This window comes from Scatophagus argus, chromosome 2 (assembly GCF_020382885.2).
Source record: "Scatophagus argus isolate fScaArg1 chromosome 2, fScaArg1.pri, whole genome shotgun sequence".
Taxonomy (NCBI): Eukaryota; Metazoa; Chordata; class Actinopteri; family Scatophagidae; genus Scatophagus; species Scatophagus argus.
Genome location: NC_058494.1, coordinates 24,085,198 through 24,101,298, shown reverse-complemented (window position 1 = coordinate 24,101,298; position 16,101 = coordinate 24,085,198). Strand labels below are relative to the sequence as shown.

The following is a 16,101-nucleotide window of genomic DNA, read 5'->3' as shown; positions in this document are numbered from 1 at the left end:
CAGCATCTGGCGGGTTGATGTTGAAAACGTAACAAAGATGAATTATGTTGATATCTAAGTTTACATGAAGCAACTGCAACAGCTGCCAGGAAATCCAAGATATTCTGTTCATATTTCACATTAGTGTCATGCTGATGTAGTAGGACAGCGTTAAAAAAGGTTTGGAAAGGCGTAAAAACGAGTACAAGTTTCTTTTATGGTTTATTTTGTTTTTTGTTACAGTTACAATGCATACAGTGCAGACAGCCTTTTCTCCTAATTCTATAAATTGCATGTTTTCAGACCAAGTTTTGATCTCTTCTTTTCTCATCTTTTATTTCTTGCAACCGATTTGGCTTGATTTGTTTATTTTGTATATTTTTTTCAGTGATTGAATTTAGAACAGAGATGACTTTGATTAGTTTGCATTCTTAGAGATATTTAAGTTGCGGACGAACGTGAAGTGCAGGACCAACGTGTCCAGCTGGTCATGTTCACAGCTTCCTCTTCCCAGCACAAACTGACCACAGTTTATTCCTTCTTTCCTCTGTAAGTTAGTTTAACAGTGCAGCGTGGAGTAAAAAACATGACAAAGTGTGCAAGAGACAATCAGTTAATCACTTGAAGAGGAAGGAAGTGAAGTTTTGATCAGAGCTGCCGTTAGCTCACTGGCGTACAGTCCAGTCTGTCCTCGTCAGTGAGTAAATATACACCCGTTTTGTACGGTGAGTTATAGTTTCAAATTTTTTTTGGATATACAAGAATGACATGAAGAATAACAGTTAATCTGTATTATCTGTATTATTAATCGATTCTGTGTTTTTCTGATTTTAAATTTAGAGGCTACAACCGCCATGCTGTTGGCAGATGCTGCGCGTTTCTTTGCAGGTTTCGTCCTGCTCACGTCAGGTATGAATGTTTGCTTTTATTACCAGGAAAAACTGGGGGCATGAAACTGCATGTACAATAGCTGTGACTTGTGATTCTTAAAGGGGCATTTCACCAACTTCACACACAAAGTTCACTCAGTTCTGCTGGGCCTGTCGAACTGTAACGAGACATAAACCAAAGTGTTGGACTAATTTGACCACATGGAGGCTCTAGATGATAAGTTAAGTGATGCTTAAAGCGCTAACAATTCATGAAATGTAATCTTGCCTTTTTATGGAACTAAAATGTTTTATTTGGCTTCAGTTCATCTCTTGTGAGTCTCACGTTGACATCAAAAAAACATGACATGAAAAAATAATGTGTGTCAGGTAAAATACTGGTCATCTGCAAATTGATTTATAGAAAAAATAAACAAAAATTACATGTCGGCTCTTAACGTAGTAACACAGATTGATAGTGATATATCACACTGTCATTACAAAACATGATTAGCATTAATATCTATGATTTGAGAAGGATAAATCTGTACTGGCATCAGGGATCGGCTAATACTTTTCAGGGGCAAATACATAACTGATTATTAGCAATGAAGAAGGCTGATTTTATTGTACTTTTCATTCCATTTATTTTATAAGTTCAGTTACTTGCAGAAATACAAAATAAAAACTGTATTATATATTACTACTGTTAAAAACTATTATTTTGAAACGTATTTACTTTAAAGATATCAGGAAAATGCTGAAGTAAATCTTCTGTTAAAGGGGTTCAGGGACAAACAAGCAGGATCTGTGCATTAAAAGGCTCATCAGTGGATCTGACCTGCTCACCTCAACATCCCGCTTCACACGTAAACTGGTACACTGTACACTGGGATGGATCTGCATTTGTTCGGGTTGACTTCTCTGGAGATGGAAATCGCACGACGTACAACACGTCTGGAGAGACTAACTTCACTCTAACCATACATGAGCTACGAGTCAATGATACAGATTTTTACTGCTGCGGTAACATAACAGACAACGGAGGACACTGCTGGTACAATCGGATTCAGCTTCGTGTTACAGGTACAGTGGCTGTCAGTAATGAATGACTTCAACAGTGACTTCAGTATATTAATTCTTATTTGACTCCCCATCATGTCAGAGCTGCAGGTGAAGGTGATTCCCACCACAGAGGGACACACAGTAACACTGATGTGTAGCACCAGCTGTCCTCTGACTGGAAACCCTGCAGCCTACATGTGGTACAAGAACAGAGAGTTTCTCTATCAGGACTGGTCTCCCTGGTACCAACAGCTGGTCAGCAGTGAGGAAGCAGTCAGATACTCCTGTGCTATCAAAGGCTACGAGGATCTCAGAGCCCCTGAAGTCTCAGTGGGTGAGTGACAACATTTGGCTCGTTGTCATGTAAAAGTACATTTATTAATCAGGCACTGGAACCTCACATGATGAAGTTCTTGAAGTACTGTTACTGTGTACACCAGAAAATAAAGTATCACATGTGTTTTTGTGCAGATTCTGTCACATCAAGCTGCTTTAAGGTGACCTATGCTGGAGGCACAATGTGTTCTTCTCAGCAGACATCAGTGGATGAGCCCTGCTCCATCACATATCCAACAGGTTACGTTTCCTCCACACTCCTGACATGCACGCATCTCACACACACACATCCTTATTTTTTACTCTCTCAAATTGTAACGGGCTTTGAGAGCATAGAAAATAAGAGAAATGTATTTGAGTTATTCATTTTTTAAATGTTACATGACATAGTAACTGAGCTGTTTGCATCGTCCCCTGGCAGAAGTACACATTCAAAGGACTTCTTTGGAGGTGGAGTCAACCAGACTGACCTGTACCCCCAACTGTCCTCTAACTGACCCCCAAACTGCCTATAGGTGGTACTGGACGAAAATATTGTACAAATACTCTAACAGCCAACACTTTACAGTTCCCGGCTTTTCCGAAGTCTCCTGTGCTGTTAAAGGCCACGAGGATCTGCGCTCTGCTGAAATCTGTGAGTACCTACAGAGAATCATCACATGAATCCACAGCTCAACATTTACCTGTCCGGGTCCATAACATCGCTGCTTTGGATTTTGTTCTTATTCTTCTTTTTTTAAATCTATATTTCAGGTAGCAATGGTACCTGCCTCACTGTGAACTATGTCAGCAGGAGGGTGTGTGCTGTTGAAGGCTCTTCAGTGAACATTATAAGTGAATACTCTTATCAAGACAGATGGTCGACTTTAGTTAAAATTTGGTATAAAATAAAGGGAAGTAACAAGAATGAAGCCGAAAAGGTGAAGAGCGGCAAAGGTCGCCTGGAGCATCACGACAGCATGAATGGCAGACACATCCTGAGAATTAGGAAGCTGAGAAAGAATGACTCAGCAGAATATATATTCAGCCTCGAGGGAAAACACGAGAAGTGGATGCCACACGATTATCCTGGAGTGACTCTGGTTGTCACAGGTAACTCTTTAGATTGCACACCTGACTATCCTGAAGCATTTGTTACTACGTTCTTCAAGTAGTCAGAAGTCAGCAAACTGCTCTCTGTAAGGACGAGGGGCTGATTCAGACTTAAAGTGGTTGCTGTTGCAACACGTGTTTAAACTGATGTAACGTTTGATAAGATAAGCACATCCGTGGCTGTGTGTCATTTGTTGTCCAGGCTTGTCAGAAGAGCGAGAAAAAATGTCCATCCGAACAGCTGCTGTAGCCTCTTGTGTAGCTTCTGTGGAAGCTAATGCTCAGTAATCAGCTTTTGTTTTCTCCACTTGGAAGGCTGTCAATGGTTAGCTGACTCGCTGAAAAACTATGAAAGACAGCGTGTTTGGCTTTTTCTTTATTTGCTCCTTGTGATAATGTGTATCTCCTAATTATTCTTCAGCCGTCAGTTTTTGCATATTAGTTTTACGGAGTCCTGAGTGTGGTTCTGAGCACTTTGCCGGATGTTTATGTGTCTGTGTGTGGAGGGATTTTGTCAGCCCTGACGGAGCTTATAGAGTCACGATATACTGCTATTGATGATAGTTTAAAAAATGAAATGCTGATATGCTCCATTAATAATACATTTAGGATAATATTGAGTAAATAATTCAGTACAGATGCTGGACCTTGGGGATCCCTCCTCTATCACTTCCTCTGGTTGCCTTTTTGCTGCTCATAAAGTGTGATTGTCCTTTTTGTACACTTTTGCATATAGTCAGCTCAAGCCAGTTCAAGCATCTTAAAGCTGTCTGAGTAGGCCTACCTTTCATCAGAATCTGATTGTCACCATCACATGTCCACTTCTGCACTTTTTGGAACACGTTCTTGACTTCAAGTCAGGTTTCAAGGGCAGCAGTCACTGACCAGTCTAACCATTTGCCAGGTCTGAATGTGACAGTGACTCCTTCTGCAGTGGTGACAGAAGGTCAGAGAGTCACACTGACCTGCAGTGCCACCAGCTGTCCTCTGACTGACAACACAAACTACATCTGGTACCTGGACAGTCGACCTCTGACCCTGCCACAGAACCAAAGCAAACACCTGCTTCTAGACCCAGTCAGCTGGCAGCATGCAGGAAACTACTCGTGTGCTCTGAGAACGCAGAAGAACACCAAATCTCCTGAGATCACTCTCACTGTCGAAGGTGAGCATTCTTTTTCATTTTAACTGAAAGGTTTTCAGGTATTGGAATAAACAATCCCATCTGTCTCCTTTGGTATTTGTTTAAAGCTTGTCCATCCCTTCACACAAATCCTACATCCGTCTCTCTCCAGCTCGATGGATTGTAAATGTGGTGAGACTAGTAGTTGCACTGCTGATCCCGATTCCTCTTCTTGTCTTCCACCTGTGGATGAGGTAAAAAATAAATCTTGACAGTGTTTGAATGACATCTCTTTGTTTTTAACTATAGTAATTTGATCTGACCAATAAAATGGTGACGGGTAAGTACAAAACCTACAGGTTAGAAACTGTTGCAGACCAGTTAATTGGCGATGGTTTGTCCAAACGGCGAAAAATGTTGCATCCCCAAATTGGAAAAAAACTTATTTCTGGGTAATTTATATTAATGTTCGGTTAAGGTGAGGGTGAAGGTTTGGCAACTACTGGTTATGGTTATGGTAAATCTCCAGCAAATTAATGTAAGTTTACATAATGTCCCAAAAAGCAGCAGAAACCTGTGTGTGTGTGTGTGTGTGTGTGTGTGTGTGAGGGTTGCATGTGCAGTTTTTGTTACCTACTGGGGACTGGTATACACATTGACCTCATGGGGACCAGTAGTCCAAAGCCCAGTACTAATGAGGCAAAATGTCATTTCCGAGGTCCCGGTGAGGATTAGGCATGAATTGGCTGTGGTTACGAGTTTGGGTTAATCAAATTTTATGTCTCCATCATTCATCTTCTCTGTTTTAACCGTCCTGTAGACAGCGTCGCATTGTGAGGACACGTCGATCGTGAATCCTGCAGCACAGAGTGAGCCAGCAGGCAGCAGGAAGACTTTGTGTGATGTATGGCTACATGTTTATATATGCAGACACTTTGCACAGACTGCAAAAACTGCCCATATTTCTCATTTAAGAGGGTGAGAGATGGTCTGAACAGTGCAAAGGCATCTCTCAAGTCAAAGCTGTATATTTTGCTACAGTTGTGAAGTAAAATATTTGGATTTTTGGAGTCAGTGATGAGTTCGCATTTGTCAGATGAACAGAGACGTGATTACATTTTCAGTATTTTCTGCTTTGAACAAGCGTTTATTTGATATTTAGTGTGTGAAATAGTGAAATGAATGTTAAGCATATGCAAACGTTTTGTGTTCTTTTTAAAGAGCGGATCATGCAGCAGAGCAGCAGTATGACCCTGACATTCTAGATGTCTGTGCTTACGGCTTTGCACAGTGCAGATAAAATGTCTGTCTTTTTGGCAAGACATGATTCAAGCACTGCAAAGTGCTGCATTGCACCTGTAAACTCAAATTATGTAGTACAGCCAGTTGTGAAGACACATACATTTATCTCATGTCCTCTCTTATCTACTTCCTGCCTCAGCAACCACTGGAGGTCAGACTCAGGTGATTCACACATCAGGTTGTGGTGGCCTGATGCATAATGCAGGTGACGGGTAAAGTTTATCAGGTGCTGTGATGAAACAAGCAGGGAATTGTTGCATACCGCTGCCACCGTTATAAAATGAATCTACTCTGATTTAGATTAACAATTTTAATGTTACCATTAAATATTTTTCTTTTCATGTTTTATATTTTTAATGGTATATTCATCTCTTTGTTTACTTGTTTGTTTTGCTTGTCTGATGATGTCTTGGCTGTGAATAACTTGCTACAAGTGTCTTTGTTTTCTTACTCCCATGCACATATCCATTCACTTCTAGTCTTTATCTTGTTTTTACCATGATTGTGCAGATTAAAATTAAATTACAACAGGCTGGTTTCTTTGTCGCATTATTTTTTGGTATTGTTTGTTATGTTCACAGCAGATGCTATTGTTCTATATGCTATTGTGAGCATAGGTAAAAAAAAAAGACTAAAACCAATTAAAGAGACCCAAGAAAGCTTTTCAAAATTCGATGTGTTGTACAGATGAAACACATACAACATACAACAGACCAGCAGATGTCACCATTTGCATATGAAGAAGAAGAAGAAGAAGATCATGTACCTCTTGTTTATTTGTCACACACACAATCATACATGGTACAATGTTCAGTAAATTTCTTTTTGTCCCTGCTACCAAAAACAGGTAAGTAAAAATTAAATATTGTAAAATAGAAAGCTTATAAAAATAATAAATTATATGCTTCAGCGTCACTACATAAATATTTACTTAACATTGAGATCTTGAATACGAGATCCTTCGATAGATCCATGAGAAAGGCCCATCAACGATATTACGTTTAACTTTGCAACATGACGTTGGTGGAATACGTCCCTGTTACGCTGGACGTAACGACGCCTTGGTGGTCACGTGACTTTTGACGGGTTGGTGCAAGTCGATCCATCTCTGCTCTCGCACAGCGATACTCCGTTACTGTTGGAGCTGTTGCTGCTTTTTTTCGACTGGATTATCGGAACAGCGCAAAAAATACCATGGATAGCAGAGGCTACGGATCGGGTAAATAAACCCTTGCTATTTTCCATCCAATTGACATTGTGCATCCTAACCTGTGGTGCGGATATCTTTATCGTGGCTACAGTTATTAGTTTGGTTTCAGGTTAGCCACATGCTTTGTTAGGCCCAGTATGTTAGCTGCTAGCTAGTTCAAATGTTTAGCCTCCCAGTAACCAATAGCCGACTGTAGCTCGAAACAAAGAAGCGTTAACTTGCTGCTTTGTAGTGTCATCATACCTTCCGTGGTATTAATCAGCAAACAAAAAAAATCTTTAACCACATTCCGAGCTCGTTTTCTAATATTAACGAGACAAAGCTAGCGCTAGTTGGATTAGCCCTTTCGCCACCAGGCTGTTTTATTTGCTAATATGCTAACACAGCGGACAGTGAGAGCCATTGTTTCAGTTGCCGTAGGGCGTACTACAAGCTTGTCAGTTCTGTTAAAATGGAGTCAGTGTGGGGATAACCTACTTTTAAAAGCTAGAAAATAAAATGGCCGCCTCCGTATAAGTGCTTACAAACTGATTTAATACGTCACAAAAGCAGTTGTGAATGGAAATCGATCTTTCATGAACCTCAAAGTCCAGTCAGTTTTGCTTTATGTATATATGTTACGATGAGTAACTACACCTATGCGGTCTTGCCTTACTTTGCTTATACCAATATATTCTCTCCTGTTTGTAGGTTATTCCAATTGGGGGGGCGGAGGATCAGGCAGCAGAGGTGAGGAATGAGTGAACAAGTTCATGCACTGCAGAACAACACAAGGACACCCAAGTTGTATGCTTTGTTGCAGAGCTGCAGCCATCACACAGTTGTCTTATTAATCTAGCGCTAGTTGAAATGAGTTTCTAGTCCTACACACATGGATCATATATAAAGGTGACTAAATTTAGACAGCATCCTCATGAATGCTGCTCTTGATATTGTAGCTTTTTTGACTGTTGCTTTAACCATTTGTAATCTAAAATATGGAGGCATGAAACCGCTATGGGTACGATCAAACGAGTAGTGGTTTCACCGCAGACCAATTAGTATAGTAACTGAAGTGATGGTGGTTCTATTAATATTTTCTGATTCCTCACTTTATCAGGTTCTGGTGGCTTTGACCTTTATGGGGGAGGTTATAAGGACTCAATGTCTGGTCTCGGGGGCTATGGAGGAGGAGGAGGAGGAGGCGGCGGTGGCGGCGGCGGCCACATGAAGAGAGGTCTCTCGGGAGCATCCCTGCTCTCATCCACAGGGACACATGCAGATGCAGTCATTGCCAAGATTAACCAACGCCTGGACATGCTCACTCAGTTAGAGGGTGGTCTAAAAGGGTCTCGGGGTGACAGGTAACATATTTTTTCTGTTCTAGCAACATCTTTCATCTTAAAACTATAAATAACATATTTATGAGGCGCGTGGATGATTGAGAACATCGTCTCTTTATGTTGGATCATGGCTGCACAGTAGCCAGTCAGTTAAATGTCTCCTGTTTTTAGATTACTCTGAAAAATAGTATGTCAGTAAATGTCTTGATATAAATAGATGCCAAGTAGGTCTTGCTTTAGTTGGAACCCAGTAGTAAAACAGAGCAAAATACCTGCAAACAATTGGAAACGTAGATCATAACAATGTAGCTGGAAAAATATTTGTTATTTGGCTGTCTGAGACTCCTGTGGCATTTACTTATACTTTACACTCAGCCTTGGTGAACATGTATATTCCTCATGTCCTGTTTGTGATGACAAGGTTGCAAGTTGCTCAAAGGCTGCATTTGAATGCCTCCGTGTCTGAGGAAGCTTTGAATGCTCCCCGTCTGCCATTTTATGGTTTGTTTGATTGCTGGGAAGATGATGATGTTGTGATTCCTCAAAACCTTAGACTTCATGAAAATGCATGGGGGCTCGCTGGAGGTGCAATTATAAACCGACTTTTGCATTTGTAACAGATTGACATCTTTGCACATGAAGCCAGTCCATCTTTCCCAAACTCTCCTTGAACATTGTCTTTGTCTTGACTTTGTTTTTATTTGTTGACACACTTTGTTTCTCTCATCCTCCATGTGACCTAACCCTGTGTTCCGGCTTTAGGTTATGCAAGAGAGATGAGTTTACAAGTGCTAGCTTGATGTTATTTTTCAAGCTCAACTGTTAATTGAAGGCTGCCTGTGGTACAGTAACAGTCTGTGAAAAAGGCCCAATGTATGTTTCACCCTCTTTCTTGAGTATTTACCACAATCCAGTCACTTCCCAGGGTGTTTCACTTTTTGCCCCGTCTCAAGACTTCACCGGTTCTGATGGACCATGCTCATGTCTGTTCAAGGTTTCACAGCCTAAGAAACTGCATTTGCCCTAATCTGCAGAATACTGTTTGACCTCCAACAGAGAATGTGGTGGGATGAGATTCTGTAAACTTAATGATAAGAGAAAAATCATTACTTGTATTAGAAAAGACCACAAGCGGAGTGTTAACTTGTTCTGGATCATCAATTTCTGATCTAATGTGGTTTCTGAAATAAAGCTGGGAGTGACAAGAAAACAAATGGAGAAAGCGAGACTACGGAGGAGAAGGAAAAGCAGGTGGAGAAATCCAAACCTGACTGCCCTCCCTGCCTCCCCTGCTCTCTGCTCTTCTCTATCAACCCTCTCCCTCCCTCCCTCCCGCAGGTATGACCAGTACGAGTCATTCGACTCGCGCACCTCCGCTCTGACCTCCTCCCGAGATCTCTACAGATCTGGCGGCAGTAGCTATGGTTATGGTGATGGCCGTGGGGACAACATGCTGTTGGGTCAACGAGGCGGCTCTGGCTTCGGAGGGGGAATTGGTCTAGGGGGAGGAGGAGGCTTTGACAGCCCCTCCTCTTCCTATGGAGTCGCTAAAATGCGACAGAATATCAGAGAGTCCTTCAGCAGTGGCCAGGGAGGAGGTTCTGGAGGTGGAGGATGGGCTGGAGCGGGCCGACGTTCCCCCAGAAGGGGTGGAAGTGCCGGGGGTCGAGGAGCTGGAGGAGGGTTTGGAAGCCGCAGGTCTGACCCCACTCCATTAGGCGGAGGTGGACGGGGAAGTGGTAGTGGTGGCCAGTCCCACCGCGGCCACTCTCCAGGAGGTGGTAGAGGCAAGCTCCCATCCCTCCTGTCCAACCGCATGTACCCTGAGAGTGGGGGCTTCCATCAGGGTTCCATTCAAGGGCCTCACGACTTTCCTGGGAGGCATTTTGGAGGGGGCCCACGGGCTGGCCGCCAGCGAGGCCGCAAGAGACCCCTCAACAAAGTAAGTACCTCCAGCCAAACAAGAGCTCCTCAGACACTGGGAAAAAGTTAAGCCCTTTCTGATTCCCTCCTTTTTGTTTTCTCAACCAACTGGCAAATCACCCTAAAGTGGTAGTGCCTGCTATGTGCCATGTAATGCAGTTTGTCAAAAATAATCCCTGACACATTTGACACATCACTTGCCCCACTAACTCCGCCCAGCCCTTAATTAATGTGGTCATTAAAAACTCACGGAACTGCCCTTTTTGCATAGTAAAGGCAAGTGACAACTCTCCCTGCCCAATTCTTTGTCTTGTTTACGTGTGGGGTTGTTGAATGGTTTCACTTTGTGGATTTTATATGGTTTGTTTTCTTTTCTTTTGCCCCAGTCCTGGGGAGTCTTAAGATAAGACCCAAACTATTGCACTATTGATGGAGAAATACCCAGAGACGGAAGCGACATCAAGTCCTCTAATTGGCTTTGACGAGCTTTAAGTCAAGAGTTCACTGATGTGTTGTTGTCAAGTTCTGGCTGCATTGTCCATATGGTTTAGTGTGTGCAAATTGATTTTTGTTGACTGCAGCAGGTGAAACCACAGCGTGATGTTCAGAAGAAGAGAAAGCAGACAGTTACTGCAGCTGATGAGCCAGAGTCCAAGATGAACAAGACCGAGAATGCAGAGTCAGAAGCTACTCAAGGTACTTAATCAAACATTCTTAAAATGCTCAATTGGGGGAAAACACAATATAATCACTTGGCAGACAATATTTCTATGTTAATCTTGGCCCGATGTATGTATTTCTGTAGAGCAACCAGAGAAAAATGGTGACGAAAATCAATCAAAGACTGCACCAGCGGTGAGTACATTGCGCTGCTTGACAATAACCCAGTTCCTTTTTCATCTGCAAATAGTGACCTATAAGGTCGGAAATATGCCCTTAATGTGCTACATCAAAACTTCCCCCATGAATAAACCGCTGGACCACTTGATTTAATTGAGCAGCCTCATCTCTTCAAATTTAATCAATCAGTTTCTTTTTAATGTAAATAAGGAGATTATAATGTTGATTATATTGTTCTGGGACACAGAGGAGGCGGAAGCCCTGCAGAGCCTGGCTGTTGACGCTGAAAGGGCTTTTCTAAACACGTAGAACTAATCTTTATAATATCCCCATAACTTCATAACAATCAGTCCCTGCATTAAGAGACTCACTGACCCAAGCACTGATCAAAAAAGGCTGAAATAAACACACTGTTTAGTGTGTTCTTCCACGAAAGGGCTGACATTCTTTTGCACAGATTTGTGACAGACCATTTAGCCAAGATTAATGTCAGTTCGATGTTAGATGTGAAATTGTACGTACAATAGATCTAAGCTGGACTTCATGCAATGAGGTTTGGGCATAAGAATCCAAAGATTGCCTGTTTGCAGACAATAAAGCTATTTTATTCCCAAGTTAAAAATGTAATGTGATGCTTTCTTCACAGGAGACAAAACCTGCTGCAGAAGGCGATAAAGGTAAGCTCAACTAGAGTTGCTTTTCACTCATGTCTGGTTTCTTTTCTCCCTTCATGACACACCTTGCAACATCTGTCTACATAACAGTGAAATCTTGGCATGCTTTACATCTGCTCTTTGTGCTTGTGTTCAGCTTCACCCAAACAGGAGGAGAAGAAAAGTCCCCAAGGCAAACAGACCCCAGCCCAAGGTCAGGACAAGCACCCAAAAATGAGGAAGAGGAGGGGCTTCCTGGAAAGGTGAGAGGACATACAACCGTACCTCTGACCGGTGGATCAACATTTACTACATCACCCTCCTTCCTCTCTTTTTTCTTTCTTTCTTAATTAATTAATTTTCTTCCCTTTGTTTCTCAGGGTCATGTTTGCATGTTCTGTGTGCAAGTTCCGTTCGTTTTACAAGGAAGAGATGGAAGCTCATCTTGAGAGTCGCTTCCACAAGGACCACTTTAAGTTCCTTTCAGGCCAGCTGTCTAAGCCCACTACAGACTTCCTACAGGTGAATGAGAATTGTTAAACATCACACTTTGATGCTCGCCATTTAATTAAGATGCGTAAAAAGATTCATGTTTTTCATCATTTGAATTCCAAATCAAGAAAATGCAAATTCTCAGGCGTGTGCTTTTGGACACTTTGTACTTAAGCGTTTGGGGTTAAAGATCAAGTGGGATATACTGGTTGTTAATGTCATTAAATAAGAGTATAGTTAATTATATAATACATTTGGTAAAATGTAAAAAATCTGAATTTCTAAGACAAAGCTGATTCAGATTTTTGTTTGGGGTTTTTTCCCCTCTTGATGTCATGCAGTCTTGCCTTTGAATTCTAACAGAAATGTGGACATTTCTCAGCAAGGGTCGCTTTCAGTACCACCTTATAGAATTTAGTATATTTGAATTTAAGAGAAGTTGATCAAGTTCAGTCACTGAATTAAAAAAAAAAAAACATCTGTTACATGAAGTGTAAGCTAATAAAACTTAATGTTTTTGCATTTGTAGGAGTATTTGCAGAACAAGTTCAAGAAGACCGAGCAGAGGGTTGCCCAGTTGGAAAACCACAGTGCTGCCATCTGCCAGATGTACAAAGAGCAGGACCTCACCAGGGGTAAGCAGCAGCAGTTGTATATAAGGAAAAAATAGAATACAAGTGCATCGCTCATTGCAAATATTACTCGCTTCTGTGTAGATCTCGGTATGGAGCACTTCATGAAGAAGGTGGAGGCCGCCCACTGTGCAGCATGTGACCTTTTCATTCCCATGCAGCCTCACCTGATACAGAAACACATCAAGTCTCCTGACCACAACTACAACCGGAAGGTATTTCAGACCGCCCCCAGAACTTATCATTGTTCTCATTATTCTAGCTGATGATGACAGGTCCAAACTACTTTTGTCTAAGACTGTCAGTGCAGACATGACATGTTTGCAGTTTAAACTGCAACATGGGCTGTAATGATTGCAACGTTTTTTTGTCCTACATTAAACAAACGAGAAGAACCTGAACCTGTGTTTTGTAACATTGCATGATTTGAGTTAAACACCACCAGTGTAATTTAACTTTGATGTTTGAATTAACCACAAAAGCTACAACCTTCCACATCCCAGATGACATGAGAGAATCTTGAGCTGGTCCTGGGTGTGCCAAACCCAAGTCTTAGACTGACTAGTCCAGAACTAATACTGTTTCAGTTCTGTGGCCAATGATGGATAACTTACTGTAACCTCTCTCTCTCTCTCTCTGTCTCGCTCTCTCTTTCTCTCTCTCTCTCTCCCTCCCCCTCCTTCTCTCTTTCTCTCTCTCAAGGGCATGATGGAGCAGTCAAAGAGGGCCAGTCTGTCAGTTGCTCGAAGCATCCTTAACCACAAACTCATTGGCAAGAAGCTGGAGAGCTATCTCAAGGTATGTATGGTCTCATGTACCTAAGCTTGGGCTTACGCGAGCTTTTTTGCAAGAAACTACGCAGAGAGAAATGCTGATGTTGGGGCTTAAATCTCACTGATTTCAGCCTGATTGTGAATGCAGGCGAACAAATTGACTTATAAATGTATTTTCATTGTCAGGGTGAAAACCCTTTCTCCGGTAACCAAGACGACCAGGATCCAGAGGACTCCATGGTGATGGATGTGTCAGAGCTAGAGTTGACCGGTGAGGCGGCAGACAGCCAGACGGACGCAGCACCCGTCAAGGAGGAGACGGTGGCTGAAGAAGAGACGGCCCAAGAAGCAGTGGAGGGTGAAACTGCACCACCAGCAGCAGCAGCAGCAGCAGCAGAGGAAGATGAAAAGATGGAGGAGGGGCTACTAATGGAGGGAGGGGAGGAGGAAGAGCAGGGAAACCAGGAAGAGGAAGAAGAAGAAGAAGAAGGTTTTGAAGTTGGGGAGGAGGAGGAGGAAGAGGAGGAGGGATATGTGGTGCGCGATGAGATTGGCGAAGAAGTATTACACAATGAGCTGGAGGAGGAAGGAGTAGAAGCAGCTGAGGTCGAGGAGGAAGACAAGAATGATGAATGACTTTTGCACCCTGTCTGTGACTTCTCATCCTCAACATCCGTCTGGACCAGTCAGTCACTCCCACAGTCCCATTAAACCCAGTTTCATTGTCAGGCACATTAAGAAATGTACATACCTGCTCCCATCGTCTTCATTGTCTAACGACTGAGTTTATATAGTTTAATTTTGGTTGAAGGAATAGTTCTACAATTTGGGAAATACTTTTATTCACATTTTTTTCTAAAAGTTAGATGAGGAAATTGTCAGGAAAAAAAAATTACACTGAGTTAAGGTTGTCAAAAGTAATTTTTTCTTGATGCCACATAGTTGAATCGGTACGCCTACACAAGCTACTAATATCCAGGACAGATCCAGGCTAGTGGCTTCCCCACTGTCTTAATGTCAGGCTCATCACCTTCCTGCTCCTCCAGTCTCAATGTAGACATGAGCTGTATCCATCTTCTCATTTAAAAGTCTGCAAGACAGCAAATAATTGTATTTCCCCAAAAAATGAAATTGTTCCTCTTGATGCTTTTTTGTTGTGCCTTTGTTCAGAATATTCTTGATTTAGATTCAGTTGTTCAGAATTGTTTAAGAAATCTTGAGTGTCGTGACGTTGAGCGATATTGTGTACTTATCAGAGTGAAATAATGCCATAGTATTCTGCTCGTTGTGTTGACGGCCAAGGGATGATCTTCCAACCTTTTGGTAAAATCTAGAAGATCATGGGCTTTTTTTTTATTAAACACCTGCAGTGACTGAGGCAATTGAGGGGACTGTCTGTAGAAAACTGAAGTATGAAATATTCAAAATTCATATTCATGTAACAGTCTTGTTTGACTCTGAGTAAGAAATAAATTTGTTGAATAAATTACTGTTTCGTATTGAAGATTTTAACATGACATTTGCTTCGGTAAAGTCGACGAGCTGGCAGTGATGGCGTGTGTTTGCATCAGAGGTGAAGGAGCGTGAGGAGGTACCGCTCAGAAAGGCGGTGCTTTGCACTGACTCGACTGACCACAAGGTGGCGTACCAACTCCCTCTGATTCGAACACAAGCAAAACAAAAAAAAAACAACTTTTGAAGATTAATTTTCCACGATGACATGATTTCATTTTAAATGTGACTCACACGCCACCACCACCTGCTGACATTGTTTCCTCAGTGCTCGTCCATCTTAGTGATACTGGTTGTTTCCTCACGCACGCTTCGCTATTGATCATTTAAAGAGCGCGTCAAAGTCAATTTGGTCCCTTAAAATACTCGATGAAAAGATGGAAGAAAGATAGAAATGCATTTTGTTACTTTCGCCCTGCACTCTTTAAATATGGCTTGTAATAATACTAAGATTGAGGCATGTACTTTATTACAGTCATTTATTAACGCCCGATTTTCTTGATTTTGTGAATGTGTACTGATTGTGTTTATATTTGGCTCATACAAGCATTTCTAAACTTCTAACTATGCTAGCTGATTTGTGTATACATTCATGTAAATTCACCAACAAACACTTTTTTTCTGTTCTCCGTATATAATAATGTAGGCTACGAATAAACTCCCAACAGTAGAGATTTATGTTTATTTCATTTAGTCTTCTCATTATATTGTTTTATTGTAATTCAATTTTTTATATTCTTTCTGTTTTCTCTGTACTGCGACGCTCTGACGTTTGTACATAATTTATCCGTACGCCCGGTCACCTTACCACACTTTCGTGGTGAACTGAATAAAAATACACTAAATTAGCGGATTTATTAAAATTGTGTTTTTGTAGCAGTTTTTATTTAAGGATACGGAACAAAGACAGAATTCGTATGATAAACACCAATCTGTTTAATAGCTGGGGTCGTTACATGGTATTGCATGATGTTGCCC

The 16,101-nt window shown here is 41.6% G+C and overlaps 2 protein-coding genes across 2 annotated transcripts; both read left to right on the top strand.

The window, feature by feature from the left end:
• Positions 1-280: 280 nt before the first annotated feature.
• On the top strand, positions 281-6,290 carry LOC124050225. Its single transcript, XM_046372530.1, has 10 exons — positions 281-704; positions 820-888; positions 1,632-1,934; positions 2,014-2,247; positions 2,385-2,489; positions 2,671-2,883; positions 3,003-3,341; positions 4,246-4,506; positions 4,637-4,718; positions 5,285-6,290. The coding sequence occupies exons 2-10, from the start codon at positions 834-836 to the stop codon at positions 5,316-5,318; spliced, it is 1,626 nt and encodes a 541-aa protein (XP_046228486.1). The 5' UTR covers positions 281-704; positions 820-833; the 3' UTR covers positions 5,319-6,290.
• Positions 6,291-6,835: 545 nt separating this feature from the next.
• On the top strand, positions 6,836-15,097 carry akap8l (A kinase (PRKA) anchor protein 8-like). Its single transcript, XM_046372349.1, has 13 exons — positions 6,836-6,985; positions 7,667-7,705; positions 8,076-8,319; positions 9,637-10,240; positions 10,803-10,917; positions 11,027-11,076; positions 11,708-11,738; positions 11,872-11,977; positions 12,095-12,236; positions 12,736-12,841; positions 12,923-13,053; positions 13,541-13,636; positions 13,798-15,097. The coding sequence occupies exons 1-13, from the start codon at positions 6,961-6,963 to the stop codon at positions 14,245-14,247; spliced, it is 2,139 nt and encodes a 712-aa protein (XP_046228305.1). The 5' UTR covers positions 6,836-6,960; the 3' UTR covers positions 14,248-15,097.
• The last annotated feature ends 1,004 nt before the right edge of the window (positions 15,098-16,101 follow it).

Excerpts from the sequence above, each read along its gene's own strand:
- LOC124050225 (XM_046372530.1), top strand. The coding sequence starts at position 834 with ATGCTGTTGGCAGATGCTGCGCGTTTCTTTGCAGGTTTCGTCCTGCTC. Across the intron at positions 2,248-2,384 it reads AGCCCCTGAAGTCTCAGTGG|ATTCTGTCACATCAAGCTGC; the intron begins GTGAGTGACAAC and ends GTTTTTGTGCAG. Across the intron at positions 4,719-5,284 it reads GTCTTCCACCTGTGGATGAG|ACAGCGTCGCATTGTGAGGA; the intron begins GTAAAAAATAAA and ends ACCGTCCTGTAG.
- akap8l (XM_046372349.1), top strand. The coding sequence starts at position 6,961 with ATGGATAGCAGAGGCTACGGATCGG. Across the intron at positions 6,986-7,666 it reads TAGCAGAGGCTACGGATCGG|GTTATTCCAATTGGGGGGGC; the intron begins GTAAATAAACCC and ends TCCTGTTTGTAG. Across the intron at positions 13,054-13,540 it reads ACCACAACTACAACCGGAAG|GGCATGATGGAGCAGTCAAA; the intron begins GTATTTCAGACC and ends CTCTCTCTCAAG.